Raw genomic sequence first — 19694 nt, forward strand, 5'->3', positions numbered from 1 at the left:
ATCCATCTCCAGTGCAGGAGACCTAGATTCAATCCCTGGGTGGGTAAGATCCCCTTGAGAAGGAAATGGCTACCCACTCCAGTATTCTTGCCTAGAGAATCCCATGGAGAGAGGAGCCTGGTGGGCTACAGTCCATAGGGTCGCAAAGAGTTGGGTACAACCGAGTGATTGACAACAATGATATTTTTACTTTGTTTCCTCACCTCCCCCACCTCTGATCTAGAAAAGAACCTGGCATCCAGACCCCAATAAGACGGCTATTTTGAGACATAGACTAATGTCTAACGTCACAGACTAGTGATCTTCTTGGTCACCTTGTCTCTTAGAGTCCTAGGGTTTTGTTGTGCAGGGAGCAGAGTGAGCTTGCACTTGTAAGAGTGTCAGAGGGCTTCTCTGGCAGTCCAGTGGTTAAGATTCTCTGCTTCCAAGCAGTGGGCATGGGTTTGGTTCCTGTTGGCAAAATTAAGATCCCACATGCTGCATGACTCAGTCAAATTAAAAAAAAAAAAAGAAAGTGACTACCATTAAGTAAGTTGTGGACATGCTATGTTTATACTTAGAAATGGTGCACTGGTATCTTCAAGGGACCAGCTCTTGACGGGGGCATCATTCCTCCAAGTCTGGTCTCTGATCCTCCTGGAGATTCTGAAAGCTACCTGGCATTCTTTCTCTTCCTTATTAAAAAAATAAAACTTTAAATTTTCGATTTACAGAAAAGTTGCAAAGATAAGTGAGTTCCCGTGTCCCCCATATCCAAGTTCCCTTGCTGTCTTCCTCTTACTACAGTACGTCTATCACCACCAGTGAACCCGTGTTGATACGCTGTCAACCTGAGCCTGCCTCGGGCTGAGACAGTTTCCCAGACTGCCCTTGTTTTCGATGAGCTTGACGACTTTGCGGTGTACTGGTCTGGTGTTTTTTAGAACACAGGTCAATTTGGGTTGGTTTGACGTTTTTCTCATGGTTGGAGTGAGGGTGCGCGTTGGGGAGGAAGACCTCACGGGTGAAGGGCCATTCTTGTCACCCACATCAAGGGGGCATGCTGCCACCGCGACTTGTCCCCGCTGGTTCTCACACTGACCCCCAGGTTTCTCCTCTGCAGATACTGACTTTTCCTTCTTTCGTCTGTTTTTTGGAAGCAGGTCAATAAATTTAGTGACACTTAGGGGTGGGGAGGTAAGCTCCACTTCTCTGAGGGGAAGAATTTAACAAAGTTAACATTTGTTTGTGTCAGTATTGACTCATGAATATTTATTTTATGCTTTGATTCTAACCCAATACTTTGCTACTTATTTTTATGTTCAAATCAGTTTTGCTTTAACTCTCAGGTTGGTGCCTGTGTCCCTCTGTCATACCCCCCACACCTTTATTGTTTTGGGTTTTGATCACCGTTTGGTTTTTGTGTTTGGCTGTGTCCCGCAGCTTGTGGGATCTTAGTTCCCCGACCAGGGATCGAACCCAGGACCCTGGCAGTGAGAGCATAGAGTCTTAGCCATTGGACTGTCAGGGAACTCATTGATTACTTTCTTCTTTTCTGGCACTACAAGATGCTCCTGGCTTATCTTGTATATTTCTTGCCTCAGCCCTAGAATCAACCATTTCCCCAAGGAACTTTGGCTTTTTATAAGAGAATGGAAGTAGGGACCAAATTGTGGCCATCTGTCTATCTATGTATCCATCCATTTGGCCTATCTGTCTGTCTATCTATCCACCATGTCTGTCTATCTATCCATCTGTCTATCTGTCCATCGTGTCTGTCAGTCTATCTATTGTGTCTGCCATCTGCCTACCTTCTATCTATCTATATGTATCTATCCATCCGTCCATCTGTCCTGTCTGTCTATCGTGTCTGTCTCTCTGCATCTCCTCTTTGCTCTTTCCTCTGGAGAGGCCTGAGCACTACACCGCCGCCGCAGCTCTGGGCAGAGGGAGCCTGGACTGACCAGTAGGCTTCAGCACGTATTCAGGGACACGCAAGGGTGGGAAAATTTCAGGGGAAGGGGAGGTGAGTGGTTAGGTCAGAGTTTCCAACAGAGAGGAGTTCTAGAAGTTCTCCTCCCTGTCACCCACGATGAAGTCAGGCTGTGGTTTTATTGCATGGCAAGGGGCAATTGTGCAAGTCACTCAGTCGCGTCTGACTCTTTGCGACCCCATAGACTGTACAGTCCAAGGAATGGTCCACAGCACAAGGGGCAGTTGTGCTGTGGGAAGGACAGGACTTAGTGACCAGATGGCCCTGGGTTCGAATGTGGACGGTGTGAACAGGTCAGGTCCCTTACTCTCCTCTCAGGGTCTTCAGCGGTAAAGCAGAGCCAACAGAGCCTCCTTCACAGGCTTGCTGTGGTGGTTAAATCACGCACTGCACGCAGGACGCCAGGAGTGGGGTGGTTTTCTACAGAAGCTAGTTCCCGCCCCATCTCTCTCTCTCTCTATCCACCCCCTCCCCTGTCACCTCTCTCTTTCTCTCTCATGCACACATTTAGTTCTTGACCTAAGAAAGATTTACTGAGCTCCTGATATTTGCCAGGCACTTGCTTGGTGTTGGAAAATAGTGAACCAGACAAATTAGACTGGACAGAAGACAAGCCCATACACAAACAATAGTCATGTTTAGAGGAAAAGAGAACAAGGTGAGGGGAGCAAGCATCTGGGTTGGTTTGTGTTGACAACATTGACGCTGCGATGCTAAGTGAGGAGGGCACAGCCGCGACCCATGGGAAGTCAGTTCTGGACAAAGGCAGTGGAGGCGTGGTGGGGTTGCAGCGCTGGGCACGGGAGGGGCCCGGGGTCCCTAGCGGTCTCAGTGAGGAATTAGTGTTTGGTTCTAAGTGAGCTGCGAAGCTGGGGGGAGGTTTTTCTGTTCAGTGTGGATGTAGGAGTTTTCATGCCAGGGTAGAATTCCGTTTCGTGAACATATCACAGTTTGTGTTTTTCACTGGGGAGAGACAGCTGGCTTGCTAGTAGATTTTTGCTTGTTTATCTCTCCATTGTGAGCACTTAGATAAGGGAAAGAAAGAAGCCCTTTAACAGAGGCGGGAAGGAACTCGGGTTACACGTGAACGTTGCTTGGCTGGGTTTTGTATGGGGCATAAAGACAAAAAAAAATTGGTCTCTATGTCCTTATGTCTTAGAAATTTGATCTCATTGTGATCAAGTAAGAATCAAAGCAAGGTCTAGTGGAATGAAGGAAACCATCCCAAATCTTGGCAGGTTCAAAGATGCGACGTGATAGTGAAAGCAGAGCACACAGCAAGGAGCAGTATTCTCATCTGTGGACACATAAGTCATCATGGTGAACACACTGGCAACGACCATACAATTATCTACATCAGTATAGATATCTGAAGATTTACTGAAGTTTGAAGAAGCCTTTGGGAAATTTCTCAGGGTAACCAACCTATCAGCTAATATCCACTTGTGAAGCGTCTATGTTTGGCAAAGCATTCTAATAGATATTGGGCTCCCCTGGTGGCTCAGTTGGTAAAGAATCCTCCTGCAATGTGGGAGACCTGGGTTCAATCCCTGGGTTAGGAAGACCCCCTGGAGAAGGAATGGCTACCCACTCCAGTATTATTCTGGCCTAGAGAATTCCATGGACTGTATAGCCCATGGGATTGCAAGGAGTTGGAGATGACTTTCACTTTCACTTCTTCTTTTCTAAGAGTTTTGTAGGAAGTACACAGAAGTTTATAGAGTGCAGCAAGAGATATTGCAGACCTCACAGAGCTTGTACTCTGACTGTGAGTGGACACAGATATGTGAAATGCTGAGATGAAATACAAGGACGTGTGTTCGAAGTGTCAGATGACTGCTGTGTGCCCTCGGTTCTCTTGAACTCTAAGCTCCCCCAGAGCAGGGACTGCAGCCATATTCTTTCCATTGTGTGTTCACGTGTTTGAATGAATGAGTGAGTAAAGAGACTGGAATTGCCCAGGAAAGACTTTGTGGGTAAGGAAGGTATTAGTGTGGAGAGTAAGGAGTGGTAGCTCTGAATCTGAAGAGGAGGAAAGAGGGCATGGAAGTGGTGAATGTTCTAGGTGCTGGCAATGGGAAGACCCAGGGGGTTGGTGAGAGGAGGAAGCCAAGCTGTAGGAAAGGGCTCTTTAGGCAGAGAAGTGGGGAGAACTTGGAAGGACAGGATGGGCCCTCAAAGTCAAGGTCTTGAGTGCTGGTGAAGGAGTTTGATTTTTGTTCTACAGTTAATGAGAACACTTGCAGTGCTTCCAGCAGAGGCAAAAAACTGTGTTTGGGGGCTTCCTATTTTAGGGGGATGCAGAAAAGCGAGTGTCAGCTGGGGTGACAGAGATACCTGGGCTACCCCCTCCAGCTAGGCAGGACGATAATACACAGCGGCAGTCAGAGGGTGCCCAGGGGCCGTCAGAGGGGCAAGCCCAAACACACAAGCGCTTCTCAAGAGCACCCTATTTTCTGATGTCCCTTTGGCCAAGGCAAGTCACATGTTCACACCCAGATTTAAGGGGTGGAAAACAGGCTCTGCTTCTTGCTAGGAGGAGGGGAAAGCCACCAGGCAAAGGGATGAGAGTAGAGGGAAGAGTTTGTGGCTGTTTTTGAGGTCTACTTCCCTGGTCTTAGTGTGGTAAGTACCAAAGACAGGGAAACAACTCAGATCAAATATAAGTGAGCCTCTGCAGACAGCTGCATAAAAGGAAATTAAACGGTCTAGATGGTTGGAGTGTTGAAAGATCAGAAATGCCACATGTATTGACTTTCTGGAATATGTGTCTAAATGTCACACATCTTAAATTGGATCTCATTAATCTCTGCTTTGGAGAGGTTACTCCAGAAATTATCCAGGTTATTTCAGGCAGGTATTTAACTCAGCTCTCAGAAGCTGGGTGTTCAGAAAAATAGATACTTCTTTGTCTTTCCCTGGTTCTTTAGGGCACTGAGACATACAAAATAAAGATGTGCACAGGATTTAACTAGTTGGAAGTAGTTCCTGGTTTCTTATGAGCCTGTGGTAGTAGCAGTACTGGCTCAGGACAAGTTTCATGCTCTCCAAGTTCTCACCGCCATTTTCTGGCATGAGGCATTCTATGCACAGTATTTGAAGGCCTTAGAAGCTTTTCAGGGGCCATAAAAAAGAGTTGGAGTCACGAAAAAAACTTTAATTCAAAATCACAAAAAGATATTTCAAAATAAGTACATCATAAAAATAATCTGCAAGCAATCTGTAGATTGTCTCGTTTCCTAAGAATTCTTAGAGATGCCAAAAGCTCACAGGCAATAGCAATTTAAGTGGCTTTCTTATACTCCCAAAATCTAAAAGTAAAATAAAATATTCCTTTGAAGTCATCTTTATTGTAAAACAACAACAACAAAAAGGTATTTAATGCAGAATGGGGGTAAACTACAGTAAGGCCCCTACATCTGAACCTTCCAGTTGTGAACTTTCAAAATGTGAACCTTTGTTCACATGTCCAATCACGTAAGTCAGTTCATATGTCTGGCGTACACAGTTCCTTGTGTGCATCCGGTACAAGTAGCTGTGCTCTTGTGTCTTTACCACACAGAATTGTGTAGAGCACAGTGGTACAGAACTGTTTTAAGCCCAGGACCTTCGGAACCAAGTGTAAAAGCAGTGGTTGTTGTGTGTTAGTGGCTTAGTCGTGTCTGACTCTTTGGGACCCCTTGGACAGAGGAGCCTGGAGAGCTACGTAGCTATGTAGCCCACCAGGCTCCTCTGTCCATGGGATTCTCTAGGCCAGAACACTGGAGTGGGTAAACATTCCCCTCTCCAGGGGATCCTCCCAACCCGGGGATCGAACCTGGGTCTCCTGCTCTGCAGGCTGATTCCTTACCGTCCGAGCCGCCAGGGCAGCCCCGGAAGCAGCGGTATACAGCCGACTGAGTTAGCGGGGCACCGAGAGTAACTCTGTTGGCCTTAGGGACTGCGTACCGGGAGGAGAACTTTCGTAGGGGACTGACACCGCCCAGGGAACTGGCGGGGCTGGTGCTGGTGAGGGGAGCGGACTGCAGCTGCCATGCAGGACTATAGATGATTGGCTTCCCTGGCGGCCAAATGGTAAAGAATCCGTCTGCAATGCAGGAGACCTGGGTTCGATCCCTCGGTCGGGAAGATCCCCTGGAGAAGGGCATGGCAACCCACTCCAGTATTGTTACCTGGAGAATCCCATGGACAGAGGAGCCTGGTGGGCTACAGTCCGTGGGGTCACAGAGTCAGACACGACTCTGAGCGATTAACTTTTTAACTTTACCTCTGTTTGGAACCCTGGAGGGTCCTCAAACTAACTTCTGGGTGGAGGGACTCCGGGGGACCCGAGAACACCCCCGCCCTCCGATCCGGCAAGGGCCGCACATGCAGGGCTATTTACATCTTCCCGGTGGTGAGGTCCAAGGCCAGTGGCAGCCCGACCGCTGGTCAGATCCAGTGAAGCCAGGTTTCCGGGCTTTCCGACCCTTTTACTTACTTGGGCGGAGTGACGGTTCGCGCCGGAGACCTCCCAGCGGACACCGCCCAGGGAACTGGCGGGGCCGGTGCTGGTGAGGGGAGCGGACTGCAGCTGCCACACAGAGTCGTCCCCGGCGCGCCGTCCCCGCCCCCTTTAGCTCGCGCTCACGCGAGCCCCCACCCCAACAGCGAGCTCCTCGCGGGGCTCTAGGCGGGAATTTGCGGGATCCCGCGAGGGGCGTGGCCCCAAGTCCCACCCGCCAGGCCCCGCCCCCGGCCTCACGCCCCCCCTCAGGGGCCCTCGGCTCTCTCCTCTGACGCGCGGCGCCTTCCTCTGACGTCAAGCCCCGCCCCCCGCCCCGCCCCGGCCCGCGAGGCGCCAGCCCTCAGCAGACCGAGCAGCTTTTCCTCAGGCGGTGGTTGAGACGGCGGCTGTGGCAGCAGCCGGGGTTGTGGTCACCGTCAGTGTAGCGGTCAACTGCCCGCCCACTCCCGTCCCGGCCGGCGGGGCGGCCGTCCAGCCCCTCGAGCCGGTAGGCGATGGTGCGGCGGAGCGCGCGGGCGGCGAGGCGGCGGGCATGAAGGAGGATGGAAGGGCAGGACGAGGTGTCGGCGCGGGAGCAGCATTTCCACAGCCAAGTGCGGGAGTCCACGGTGAGCGCCCTCCGCACGCCTCGTCGGCCTCTCCCCGCCTCCGCCCACCTTTCCTCCCTTGCCCTCCCCCCCTCCCTCAGGGTCCCCGCGGCGCGCCTCTTCCCCGGGCTGCGTCCCCCCCGCGCCTGCCTGCTCGCTATCCTGGCGCGGTTCCGTCTAGTCACCTGTCCGCCCCCGGGAGTGCTTCGGTGCCACCTGCGTCCTGCTCGCCCCGGGCTCGTCTTGGGCCGGTCACCCTCCCGGCGGTGGACCACGGCCCCGCAGACCATCCCGCAGCCGTGGCCCGCAGCCCCGTGGCCCGGCACGGTAGGCAAGTGTGCGGTCGGGTATCCGGCAGGGCCTGGGTGGCCCTCGCAGGCGCCGGGCAAGGGCCGAGCTTGGTCTCCTAGCCCGGCCGGGTTCCCTCTTCCTGGTTAGCACACACCTTTCCGAAACCTGACGTTTGGGTGTGAAGACCCAAGGTCGATGGGATTGAGGGCCCCGAGCAGAAGTCCTTTGTGCCCTGGAAGCAGCATCTGAAGGGAGTCATCCGTTGTTGGTCCCCTGTCCTTCTGTGCTGCTACCAGGGGTCGGGAAACAGGCTTGGCCTTAGCAACCTACTTTGATGTTTTCACCTTTTCCTGTTTGCACTGGAGCATTTTATGGTTGTGTGTATATGTGTTTTTATAACAATGTAAAATATGTAAATTTGGGTGTATTTGTGTTTACCTCTTCTTTCTTCTAACTACTTTCTCTCAAACTCAGTCAGTCTCTTGGTTTTAGGTGGAAAATGCTGGTTGAGAATTGCCTAGTTTGTGTAGTTACTGATCTAGAAAATTGAGAACACTCTGCCAAGTCATACCTTGAAATAAAGAAATAAAACGTCTGAACCGGTGGACTCTGATACAGCATATTTAGTTTGTGACTTGAAGCTGAAATAAACAGAAGTACATAAGCACCCATGCCCAGCCTGAAGCACTTTAAGCACACTGTTGTAGTCCTGAAACACAGACTGAGAAACAATATGGCTAGCATCCCAGAGGCCCATCCGGTTTCCTTGTCTGGTTCCTCTGTTCCACCAAGAGGAACCACTGTCCTGGCTTTAACAGATGAGCTTCGTTTTGAACTTAACATACATGGAACCTTATGGTATGCACTGTTCTGTGTCTGATTTCTTTCACTCATCAGCATTTGTGTAAATTCCTCTGTGTTGTATGTGGTTGTAATTCATCCATAATGCTGTAGTTGTGTGAGTCTAGCATAGTTCATTTTTATTTTACTGTTGGTGGGCGCTTCTATTGTTTTCAGGTTCTGTTTACCAGCATTCTTGTATATGGCTTTTGGTGAATGTGTGTATGCATTTGTTAGGTCTGTACTTTAGAATGGAACTTTTAGATTATAGGTTGTGGGTTTGTTCATCTTTAGTAGATACTTTTAAGTAGTTTGCCAAAGTGGGTTGTACCAATTTACACTTCCACTGCCACTGTAGGAGAGGTGTGATTTGCTTCTCATCTGTACAAATACTTAGCATTAAAAAAAAATTTAACCATTCTGATAAGTGTCATGGTATTTATTGCACAAAAGATTTTATTTTCATTTCCCTGATGATAAGAATTTGAGCATCTTTTCATATTTTTTTTGGCCATTTGGAAATCTTTTGTGAAGAGTCATCAGGTCTTTTCCCCATTTTTAAACGTGTTTATGTTTTTAATAGCGATTTGCAAGAGTTCTTTGTGTTTCTGGATATGATCCTTTAGTCATATATATGTATATATATATGTGTGGGTATATAGGAAGTCTTTTTTTCATTCAGTGGATTCCTTTTCACTTAATGATATCTAATAGCATACATTCTTAATTTTAATATAGTTCACTTTATCAGAATTTTTTCTTTTATGACTAGTGATTTTTTTATGTCCTGTTTGAAAAAATCTTTGGTTACTCCAAGGTTATGAAGATGTTCTCTTGTGCTTTTCTCTAAATGCTGTATTGATTTACTCCTCCTATCATCTGGCCACCTGATGCGAAAAGCTGACTCATTGGAGGGGACCCTGATACTGGGAAAAATATAAAGCAAAAGAAGAAGAGGGCGGCAGAGGATGAGTTGGTTGGATGACATCACTGACTCAAGGGACATGAGTTTGAGTAAACTCCCGGAGATAGTGAAGGACAGGGGAGCCTGGCGTACTGCAGTCCCGTCATGGGGTTGCAAACAGTAGAACACGACTTAGCGACTAAACAACAGCTACCTCCTATTTAAACCTACAGTTCATCTGGAATTTATTTTTTGTGTATGTTATAAAGTAGGAGTTGTATTTTTTTTTCTCACTTGGATGTCCAATTGCTTCAGCAGTATTTATGATCTTAGTCACAAATTGAAAGTCACTCAGTCGTGTCCAGCTCTTTTCGACCCCATGGACTGTAGCCTGCCAGGCTCCTTTGTCCTTAGAATTCTCCAGGCAGGAATTCTGCAGTGGGTTGCCGTTCTCTTCTCCAGGGGATCTTCCCAACTCAGGGACTGAACCTAGGTCTCCTGCATTGCAGGCAGATTCTTTATCATCTGAATCACCCGGGAAGCCCGATCACAAATTAAGTAACTGTATATTTGTGGGATTTAATTCAAACTCCATGCAGTTCCATTGGTCTGTTTTGGCTGTATTTTAGATTAACCAGATATTCTTTTATTTGGATTGAGAAAAGTACCCATATTTCAGTAGCCAGGAGCTTTATTTTTTTTGTCCACTATCCTAGAAACAACTCAGTTTTGACACTGATTCTAGAATTCCTTAGTTCTGCTCCTCCTCACCCCTACCTCTCCTGGTCCAGGACCCTTGGATGGTAGATACACTCTGTTGCTGCAGAACCAGTGCAGACAGTGACCAGGCTTAGTGAATTTCCAATCTTTGGTTTTCCTTTCTTGAAGTATTCATATTTAGAGTGAGTATAAATGCTTGATTTTCTCCAGGACTTGTCACCAATTTTTTTTTCATTTATTTGTAAAAGTAGATTTGTTTTTGAAGTCTGTGAGTTTGTTTCTGTTTTGTAAATAAGTTCATTTGTATCTTTTTTTTTTTAAGATTCAGCATATAAGTGAAATATGATATTTTTCTTTCTCCTGACTTCAATTAGTATGATAATGTCTAGGTCCATCTATGTTGCTGCATATGGCATTATTTCATTCTTTTTTATGGCTGAGTAGCAGTCCACTGTGGAGGAGGCAGTGGCAACCCACTCCAGTGTTCTTGCCTGGAGAATCCCAGGGACGGGGAGCCTGGTGGGCTGCCATCTGCAGGGTCGCACAGAGTCGGACACGACTGAAGCGACTCAGCAGCAGCAGCAGTGTTCCACTGTATATATACACCACATTTTCTTTATTCATTCCCCTGTTGATGGATATCTAGGTTGCTTCCATGTCTTTGCTATTGCAGATAGTGCTGCAGTGAACATTGGGGTTCATGTGTCTTTTCAAACTGATTTTCTTTGGATAGCAATGGGATTGCTGGATCATATGGTACTGTTATGTTTAGTTTTTAAGGAACTTCCATACTGCTCTTCATAGCGGTCACACCAGTTTACATAACCCACCAGCAATGTAGGAGGGTGCCCTTTTCTCCGCACCTTCTCCAGCATTTACTGTTTGCAGATTTTCTGATGAGGGTCATTCTGATCAGTGTGAGGTGGTGCATAAATGTAGTTTTGATGTACATTTCTCTATAATCAGTGATATTGAGCATCTTATAATGTGCTTTTTGGCCATCTGTATGTCTTCTTGGGAGAAATGTCTATTTTGATCTTCTGCCCATCTTTTGGAGGAGGAAATGGCAACCCACTCCAGTATTCTTGCCTGGAGAATCCCACGTACAGATTAGCCTGACAGGCTACAGTCCATAGGGTTGCAAAGAGTCAGACATGACTGAGCAACTGAGCACACCCATTTTTAGATTGGGTTGTCTGCTCTTTTGATATAGAGCTCCATGAGTTCTTTGTACATTTTGGAGGTTAATCCCTTGTCCATTGCTTCATTTGCAGACATTTTCTCCCATTCTGTGGGTTATCTTTTCATTTTGTTTACGGTTTCCTTTGCTGTGTAAAAGCTTTTAAGTCTCATTTGTTTGTTTTTATTACTCGAGAAGGTGGATACAAAAAGATGTTGCTGCGATTTATGTCAGAGAGTGTTCTGCCTATGTTTTCTTTTAATAGTTTTATAGCATCAGCCTTATTATGTATAGCCCTTTAATCCATTTGAGTTTATTTTGTGTATGGTGTTAGAGAATATTCTAATTTCATTCTTTTGCATGTAGCTGTCCAGTTTTTCCAGCAGCACTTATTGAAAAGATTGTCTCTTCTTTATTTTAGATTCTTGCCTCTTCTGTCATAGATTAACTGACCATAGATGCATAAATTTATTTCTAGGCCTTCTATTATGTTCCATTGGTCTATAGTTCTGTTTTTTTGTGCCAATACCATATTGTTTTGATTCCTATAGCTTTGTAGTATAATTTGAAGTCAAAGAGTCTGATTGCTTCAGCTCCATTTTCCTTTCTCAGGAATGCTTTGGCTATTTGGGGGTCTTGTGTTAGCATACAAATGAAAAATTTTTTTGTTCTAGTTCTTTGAAAAACGAAATTGGTAATTTGATGGGGATTGCATTGAATCTGTAGATTGCCTTGGGTGGAATAGTCATTTTGATAGTATTGATTCTTCCAATTTAAGAACATGGTATATCTTTCCATCTGTGTCATCTTTGACTTTTTTCATGAGGGTCTTATAGTTTTCAGAGTACAGGTGTTTTGCCTCCTTAGGTAGGTTTATTCCCAAGTGTTTAATTCTCATTTCTATCTTTTGTTGTTAATGTACAGGAATACAACAGATTTCTGTGTATTAACTGGAAATACAGTAATATATCTTTTGTTACCTGAACATTATTGACTGGAGATGTATTGATAGGTTTTTAGAGAGTGATATAATTAACATTGGAGAAGGAATAGGCTACCTACTCCAGTATTCTGGCCTGGAGAATTCCATGGACTGCATAGTCCATGGGGTTGTAGAGTCGGACACGAATGGTTGACTTTCTCTCTCTCACACACACACACACAATTAACATCACTGTGCAAAGTTGCTGGAGCTTAAAATTAATCACGAGTTCATTATACAACTTAATGATTGTCATTATCATTCACATTTTGCTTTGTTAGGTTTTTGTTCCAACTGTGTGTTTAACGTAAAATTTTCAAAAATGACGCATTGCAAAATTTTGAGTGAAGAATTTTTCAGTGAATTTTATGCAGATATTTTCTCTGATTGTTCAAGCAATATATATATTAGTGCCTCAGAAGATGATCATTCTTCAGAGTTTAGTTCTGATTCAGATGATGTGAATGTTGGATGAACAAAAAGACAGAAAACCTCAGTGATTGATTCTGATATGGAAAGTGAAAATGAAATTCATGACGATGGAGAGAATGAGCCTTTGCTTCTATAGAATTGTGAATTAAAGAAAACATTTCATGAAAGTTAGAAGACTTTACCGGTGTGTCAGGTGTAACTATTGATTGTAATAACCTGCAAAGTGTTAGTGAAATAACAGAATTTTTGACTGGCCAAAAGAAAAATTGCCGGCCACAGGCATTAGTTTCTGCAAAAATTCCCTGGCCAGTAATGGGTTAATTTTGTATCCTGCAACTTCACTAATTCATTGATGAACTCTAATAGTTTTCTGGCAGCATCTTTATGATTTTCTATGCATAATATCATGTCATCTGCAAATAGTGACAGTTTTACACTTCTTTTCCACTTTGGATTCCTGTTAGTTTTCTTCTCTGACTGCCATGGTGCCAGTTCTTTAAATTATTCAACTTTTTTTGTTTTGCCAAAAAGATAAAATACACATAACTTAGAGTTTACCATTTTAAGTGTGCTGTTCAGTGACACTAAGTACATTTGCATTGTTGGAATCACCACCATCCCTCTCCAGAACTTGATCGTCATTCCAAACTGAAACTGTCCCCTTTGATCAGAAACTCCTGGTTCCTCTCTCCTTCCAGCGCCCAGTAACCACCATTCTACCTTCTGTCTTTCTGAATTTTACTATTCCAGGTAACTCATATAAGTGGAGTGATACAATATTTGTCCTTTTGTGTCTGGCTTATTTCACTTAGCATGATGTTTTCAGGTTTCATCCATGTTGAGGGATGTGTCAGAATTTCCTTCCTTTCTAAGGCTGGATAAAATTCCATTGTGTGTACATACCTTGTTTTGATTATCCGTTCATCCATCAGGGGACATTTGGGTTGTTTTCTGGCTACCGTGAATAATGCTGCTGTGAACATGGGTGTATGAATATTTGTTCCAGGCCTTGCTTTCAATTCTTTTAGGTATTTACCCAGAATTTGAATTTCTGGATCTCATGGTAATCCTATGTTTAATTTTTAGAGGAGTGCCATACTGTTTTCCACAGTGGCTGAACCATTTTACATTCCTAGCAGTAATATGCTAGTGTTTCAGTTTCTCTGTATCTTCACCAACACATGTTGTTTTCTGTTTTTTTAAAAAAAAGTAATAGTTATCCTACTAGGTGTGCAGTGCTATTTCATTATGGTTTTGATTTGTGTTTCCCTGATGGTTAGTGATGTTGAGCATTGTTTCATGTGCTTTTGGACATTTGTATATGTTCTTTGAAAAGATGTCTATCTAAAGTCCTTTGCCCATTTTTGAATTGGGTTATTTTGTTGTTGAGTTTTAGGAGTTCTTTATATTTTCTGGATATTAATCCCTTTGTGATTTGAAAATGTTTTCTTCCATTCCATGGGTTGCCTTTTTACTCTATTTTTAGTGTTCTTTGGTGGACTAAAGTTTTAAATTTTGTTGAAGCCCTGTTTATTTATTTATTTATTTGTCATTGTTGTCTGTAGTTTTGGTGTTCTATCCAAGAAATTATTGCCAAATCCAGTGCTATGAAGATTTTCCCTTATGTTTTCTTCTAAGAGTTGTATAGTTTTAACTGATATTTTTGAGCTCTTTGACCCACTTTGAGTTAATTTTTTGTATGTGGTATAGTATTTAATTTTTAAAAGCTCATGTAATAATCTTACATTAGTATTATGAATTTGTAATATTATGAATATCTCAGAGTTCTCTTGTCAGTTACTAAAATGGTCACATTTAGCTGCCACTGTGAGGTGGTAATGATCCATTTCCTTTCTTTTTTTTGCTGTCTTTTTATTTCCTTTTTCTTTTGGACCTCAGGTGCACAGATTAATCTTTTGAAACATGTGTTTGTTTACTTTTGGCTGTGCTGCGTGGTCTTTGCTGCAGAGCCGTTTCTCTAGTTGCGGTGCCGTCTTCTCATTGCAGTGGCTCTCTCGCCGCAGAGCACAGGCTCTGGGGTGGACAGGCTTCAGGAGCTGCCGCCGGGGGTCAGTAGGTGCAGCTGCCTGGGTCTAGAGCACAGGCTCAATAGTGTGGCACACACGGGCTTAGTTGCCCTGAGGCGTGTGAGATCCTCCTAGACCAGGAATCAAACCTGTGCCTCCTGCTTTGGCAGGTGTATTCTTTACTACTGAGCCACCAGGGAAGCCCTATGACTGTACCTCTTAATAGATCATATGTAGAAAGAAAAGCCCCTGGAATAGGAAACGGCAAACCACTCCAGTATTCTTCCCTGGAAAACTCCATGGACAGATGAGTCTGACAGGCTGCAATCCATGGAGGAGCAAAGAGTTGGACACGACTGAGCAGCAGCACACAGAGTGAGGCTCGTGCTGCAGCTGGTGAAGATGCGAGTCATTCATGTCGGCCAGGGTTAGGGGTGTCCGTCACTTTTATGATTTGGACAGGGTTCACACTTTCTGTCTTTGTTCAGGCGTAACTACAGAGTGGTCTTATTTGTTCTTTATCCATTACGGTCATAGCGTGGCTTTCTCTGATGCTAATGTTCTTTGAAGTTGTTTATTTTCCATGGGAGAATCATCAAGTCCTAGCTGGGAGTACCTGGCTGTGAGTTGCTAGCCAGTTTCAGAGTTCTAGTTACTAACAGAATTTGATGTAGCTTTGTTAACTTAATGTCTAGATCTTAAAAGAACGAGGTGATGGGGACTTTTTCCTTCATATTCTGTAGTTGCTCTCCAGGAAGTTCCGTGTTTTCAGATTTTTCCAGGGCTGGCTACCTAAGTTTTGGGGCCCAGTGCAAAATGAAAATACAATTTTCATAGTCAAAAAAGCAGGGGAAAATGCTATTAAGGTTACAATAATCTTGTATTAGTTTCAATCAGTTAGTAATGCTAAGTAATTCAGTTATATCTATCTTTTCTTATTCTCATTCTTTTCCATTATTAGGTCATTGTTGTTGTTTTGTCACTAAGTCATGTCCGACTCTTTTGCAACCCCACGGATTGTAGCCCGCAAGTCTCCTCTGTCCTTGGGATTTCCCAGGCAAGAACACTGGAGTGGATTGTCATTTCTCCAGGGGATTCCTTAACCCTGAGCCTCCAGGGAAGCCTATTATGGGTTATTACAAGGGTTGATTTCCTTTAGGATTGACTGGTTTGATCTCCTTACAGCACCGCGGTTCAAAAGCATCAATTCTTTGGTGGTCAGCCTTCCTTATGGTCCAACTCTCACATTCATATATGACTGCTGGAAAAACCATGGCTTTGACTATATGGACCTTTGTCGGCAAAGTGATGTCTCTGTTTTGTAACATGCTGTCCAGGAAACAGCTATAAAGAAGCTGAATATTCTCCTCCTGCTACTTGCAGCGGTGCTCTGTTGGATCTTTGTACCGTACCCCCGATGACAACTTGGGGCTCATCTTACAGCTTTATAGTCACTTTCACATATTGAACAGTTGAGTCCAGTCTCATCTAAACTCTCAAATTTCATCCAATTCAGAGTGTGTTCCCTTTTCCCTGATCATACCTGATTGAGGCTGAGGAATTAGCAGTGGGAAGGGAGTGTGATTTACTCAGTTTATTTTAAAACTATTTATCAAGGCAGTCAGCAGGATTCAGGAGATTGTCAAGATCGTTCCTATTTGTGTTAGTACCTCCAATATGCCTAAAATATATTAAATATTATATTATACATAGTTTAGGAGATTTAGGAGACAAGTTTTATTTCCATGAAGCATTTAGTAGAAATCATTGCTGTACTACAACTTGTGAACGAGGGGTTTGTGGGGATTCAGGAGGAGGGAGGCTGTGTGGTTAGAATGGCTCTGAGTGGGAAGAAGAGCCAGGAGGACAGATAACACTGTCCTTCCTTTGTGTTTTCTCAAACGGGTTTCAGAATGGATTTAAAGAGCTTTTTGCTCATGACTTGCATTGTAACAAAGTATAGAATCTGAAAAATCTGAAGAACAAGTAATAAAGTGTAGTATTGTAGATGACATTAATGAACCAGAAATTTGCTGTGTTCATCTTGAGAGCTGGAATATTTACTCCTTGTTAAATGTCTCAGTGTTATTTTTTTTGTGAGGAGATACTGTTTTTTCTTTGTTAAAGCACAAGTTGAAAGACATTGGGCAATTTATTGTGATAGGGCTAGTTAGTAACTGTTAGAAGAGTAGATATTAGCATGTGTTTTGTATTCAAATTAATTGTGGAAATAGAGCACTGGTCATTTTGTCTTCTTTGTTTTGAAAGGTGGTTTGTTGCAATTACAGTGAAGCAATAAACATCTTTGTACATATATCCTTGGGTACATGTGAAAGTGTATCTGAACAGAATGCTTGTAGCTGCTAGCAACAAGAACACAATGTGTTTTTCATCAAATAGGGGTTTATTTTTCTATAAAAAGTCTGAAGGAATGATGTATTTATACATGTTGCAACATGGTTTAACTTTGAAAACATGCTTAGTGGAAGGAGCCAAACACAAAAAGTCAGATATTGTATGATTCTTCTATATGAAATATCCAAAATAGGCAAATCCACAGAGCCAGAATTTTCTCATAGTTGTGAGGGGCTTGGGAAGTGGAGTGCTAGAATATGGGGCACTTGGGGCTTCCCTGCTGACTCAGTCAGTAGAGAATCCGCCTGCAATTCGGATTGACCTGGGGTCAGTCCCTGGGTGGGGAAGCTCCCCTGGAGGGAGGGCATGGCAACCCACTCCAGTATTTCTGCCTGAAGAATCCCAGGGACAGAGGAGCCTGGTGGGCTACAGTCCATGGGGTCGCAAAGAGTTGGATATGACTGACTGAAGTGATTTAGCATGCTCGTAAAATAGTGCTTTATTATTTGTTGCATATTTAGTTTTTAAAAATGTATTTTGGTGCTGCGCCTTTTGATGCATGAAGATTATTTCCTCATTATGGGTTATCCCATTGTCGACAGAGTGCCCCAGTTTGTCTTAACACTTTGTCTTAACTCCGCAGCCTTGTCTGAGGGGAAAAGAATGTGACATTGTAACTATCTTTGTTGTTAGCATCCACTTGGTGTGTTTTTGTATATCGTTCTGTTTTCATGCCTCGAGTCACTTTATTTTAGCTATGTCTTAATCTGAGAGTTTCCTTTTATAGTTTGTTTTATTTACAATTATGATTTTAATATGTTTCATCTTTATTATGTTATTTTTGTAACTATTTGTGTTTTGTGTTTTACTACATAGTCTGGCTCTTAAGGTAATTTGAAAGAATTATCATTTTAATTTTCGTTACCTTTTGGTTCACTTAAAGGATACTGAGCATCTCTAATTTCTGACTTCGCAACTTTAAGGTAAAGCCAGGTCTGTTGCTCTGCTAAAGGATGAGATTATTGGCTTAGTTACAGTTTACTTGTGTCCTCTCCCAGGATTTTGTTAGAAACCCTTCAGTGGTAGCTCTCCTTGAGGCCATTTGTACCCATTAGTCTTACGATATTTGTTCCTGTAGTCATCTTAAATTAGCAGAAGCCCATCAGTCTTAAATGAAAAACTTGTAGTACAGTTTGATTCTAATGCACTAGTTTGAATTTAGATTCAAATCTTTCACCTGGAATTTAAGTATATTTGCTTGTAACAATTTAATATTATAGAGTTTTTCCAACTTGTGAAAGAAAAAGTGTCCTAGGAAAGCCTTCCTAAGCTGAAATGGCACAGAGCAGAGAAGCAGTCACTTGCTCACAGACACACAAAATAAATCGATGAAGCCCAGATGCTCACAGACACCGTTCCCAGCTGTGACGGCTCAATGCAGAGAAGCTGAGTGTGGTCCCGGGGGAGGAAGGAGCTGGGTGGGGCTGCTCACGGTTGGGGTGGAAACTGCCTCTGTAATGCTTAGTAGGATATGCTGAGCTGAAGGAGATTTTCGCTTTTCACTTTTTTTTTCTTTCCAAAAGCTGAAGTGATATAAGGCAAACTTTAGGAATACCTCTATTAGGTTACCTGTGACTGGGAACTCAGCTTCCAGATGCCTAGCCATTCTTGTTCAGCATCAGGACTGAGGCCCCAGTGAGGGCTGCTGCGGGGCAGCTGGCAGAGAGCTGAGGTGCACGTGCTGCTGTGGCAGGCTCGGTTAGCCTTGCGCCCCCCTCCTGTCCGGGGGAGAAGAGCTCATCTTCTCAGGGGGCCGTCCTCTCCCTTTTCACCAGCACGCCTCACCTTTAGAGCTGAGGAGCTGCGGTGACTCCTTGTTTGGTTAGGCATTTCCTTTTGTCCCTCTGGAGGGAGGAGAATAGGAGGCACTGCCATGCCTTGTTCTCATTTCATGCGTCCCTGTGGGTCTGTCTCTGCTAAAGATGTGCTCATCTGAGAAGGAGCACCTGCTCCTGGTCCCATCTTTGGAGCTAGAGAAATAGTCTGAACAGTTCTGTGATTGTTTTGTTCCAGTTTGATACAGTTTATATTCATAGAAACTTTTATTTCCAAAGTAGTAGAATGTACATTTGTTTTTATAATTGTTAGCCTTACTCTACTCTCAGATGGGTTGCTTTCCATTAGTCTTTTCCATCTCATGCCATGCATTTTGGTTCCTTGATTTCTGTTTGTCCATTAACGTTCATGACTTCTCATCTACCACTTCGCTGCAAAAACATCTTGGGACTCCTGAGACTACTCTTCTATACCAGCTTTACTTACTAATTAAAAAGAAATCCTGAAGCATGCTTTAATCACAGCTTTCTATTCTTCCAACTTCCTTGGGCAAGTCCTTTTTCTGCAGCTGCTTCTTTCCCAGGAACTCTGGATTGGCATGTCCACTCCTGTCCATCACTTGGGTTCACTTTTCTCCCAATCCATTGAGGTTTTGTGGCCCATTATTTCACTCACTCTTGCTAATACCCTAAACCAGTGGTTCTCAAACAGTGGTCTAGGGGTTTCTGAGGCATGGTGGTTAAAACCCTGGGAGAAGATTCTGGCTCTACAAAGAAATCACAGACAAGAAGAATGTTTGAAGGCCGGCAGGAAAGGGGAAGCCAGTTAGTGATGGAGTCTGGGAGCAGAGTCAGAGAAGGAGGAAGATCGCTGCTGTCAGGGTGCTGCTTCAAGGGCAGGTGAAATCATGAAGTGTGGTTTGGCTGCTGGTTCATCACTGACTGCTGCCAGACGTGCTTTGAGTTGTTAGGTGGGTGTGAAGTGAGCTAAGTGGTTGAAGAGTGAGTGAGTGGTGGTGAAAAGTGCAAGTCCACAGGTAGAGGCCATAAAGCGGAGGAGAG

The 19694-nt window shown here is 44.1% G+C and overlaps 1 protein-coding gene across 5 annotated transcripts in view; it reads left to right on the plus strand.

Annotated features, from left to right (window-relative positions):
- Positions 1 to 6915: 6915 nt before the first annotated feature.
- Positions 6916 to 19694, plus strand: part of LMBR1 (limb development membrane protein 1) — a 131549-nt gene continuing 118770 nt past the window's right edge. For 4 of the 5 annotated variants that reach the window (XM_020888735.2, XM_020888734.2, XM_070479426.1 and 1 more), the window contains exon 1: positions 6935 to 7087. In XM_020888735.2, the coding sequence (XP_020744394.1) occupies positions 7022 to 7087 (66 nt within the window). In that variant the 5' untranslated portion in view covers positions 6935 to 7021. Of the gene's footprint in view, positions 7088 to 19694 lie in introns of all 5 variants that reach the window. The other variant, XM_070479586.1, reaches the window with a different exon arrangement.

Source organism: Odocoileus virginianus, chromosome 1 (genome assembly GCF_023699985.2).
Source record: "Odocoileus virginianus isolate 20LAN1187 ecotype Illinois chromosome 1, Ovbor_1.2, whole genome shotgun sequence".
In the NCBI taxonomy this organism is placed as follows: domain Eukaryota; kingdom Metazoa; phylum Chordata; class Mammalia; order Artiodactyla; family Cervidae; genus Odocoileus; species Odocoileus virginianus.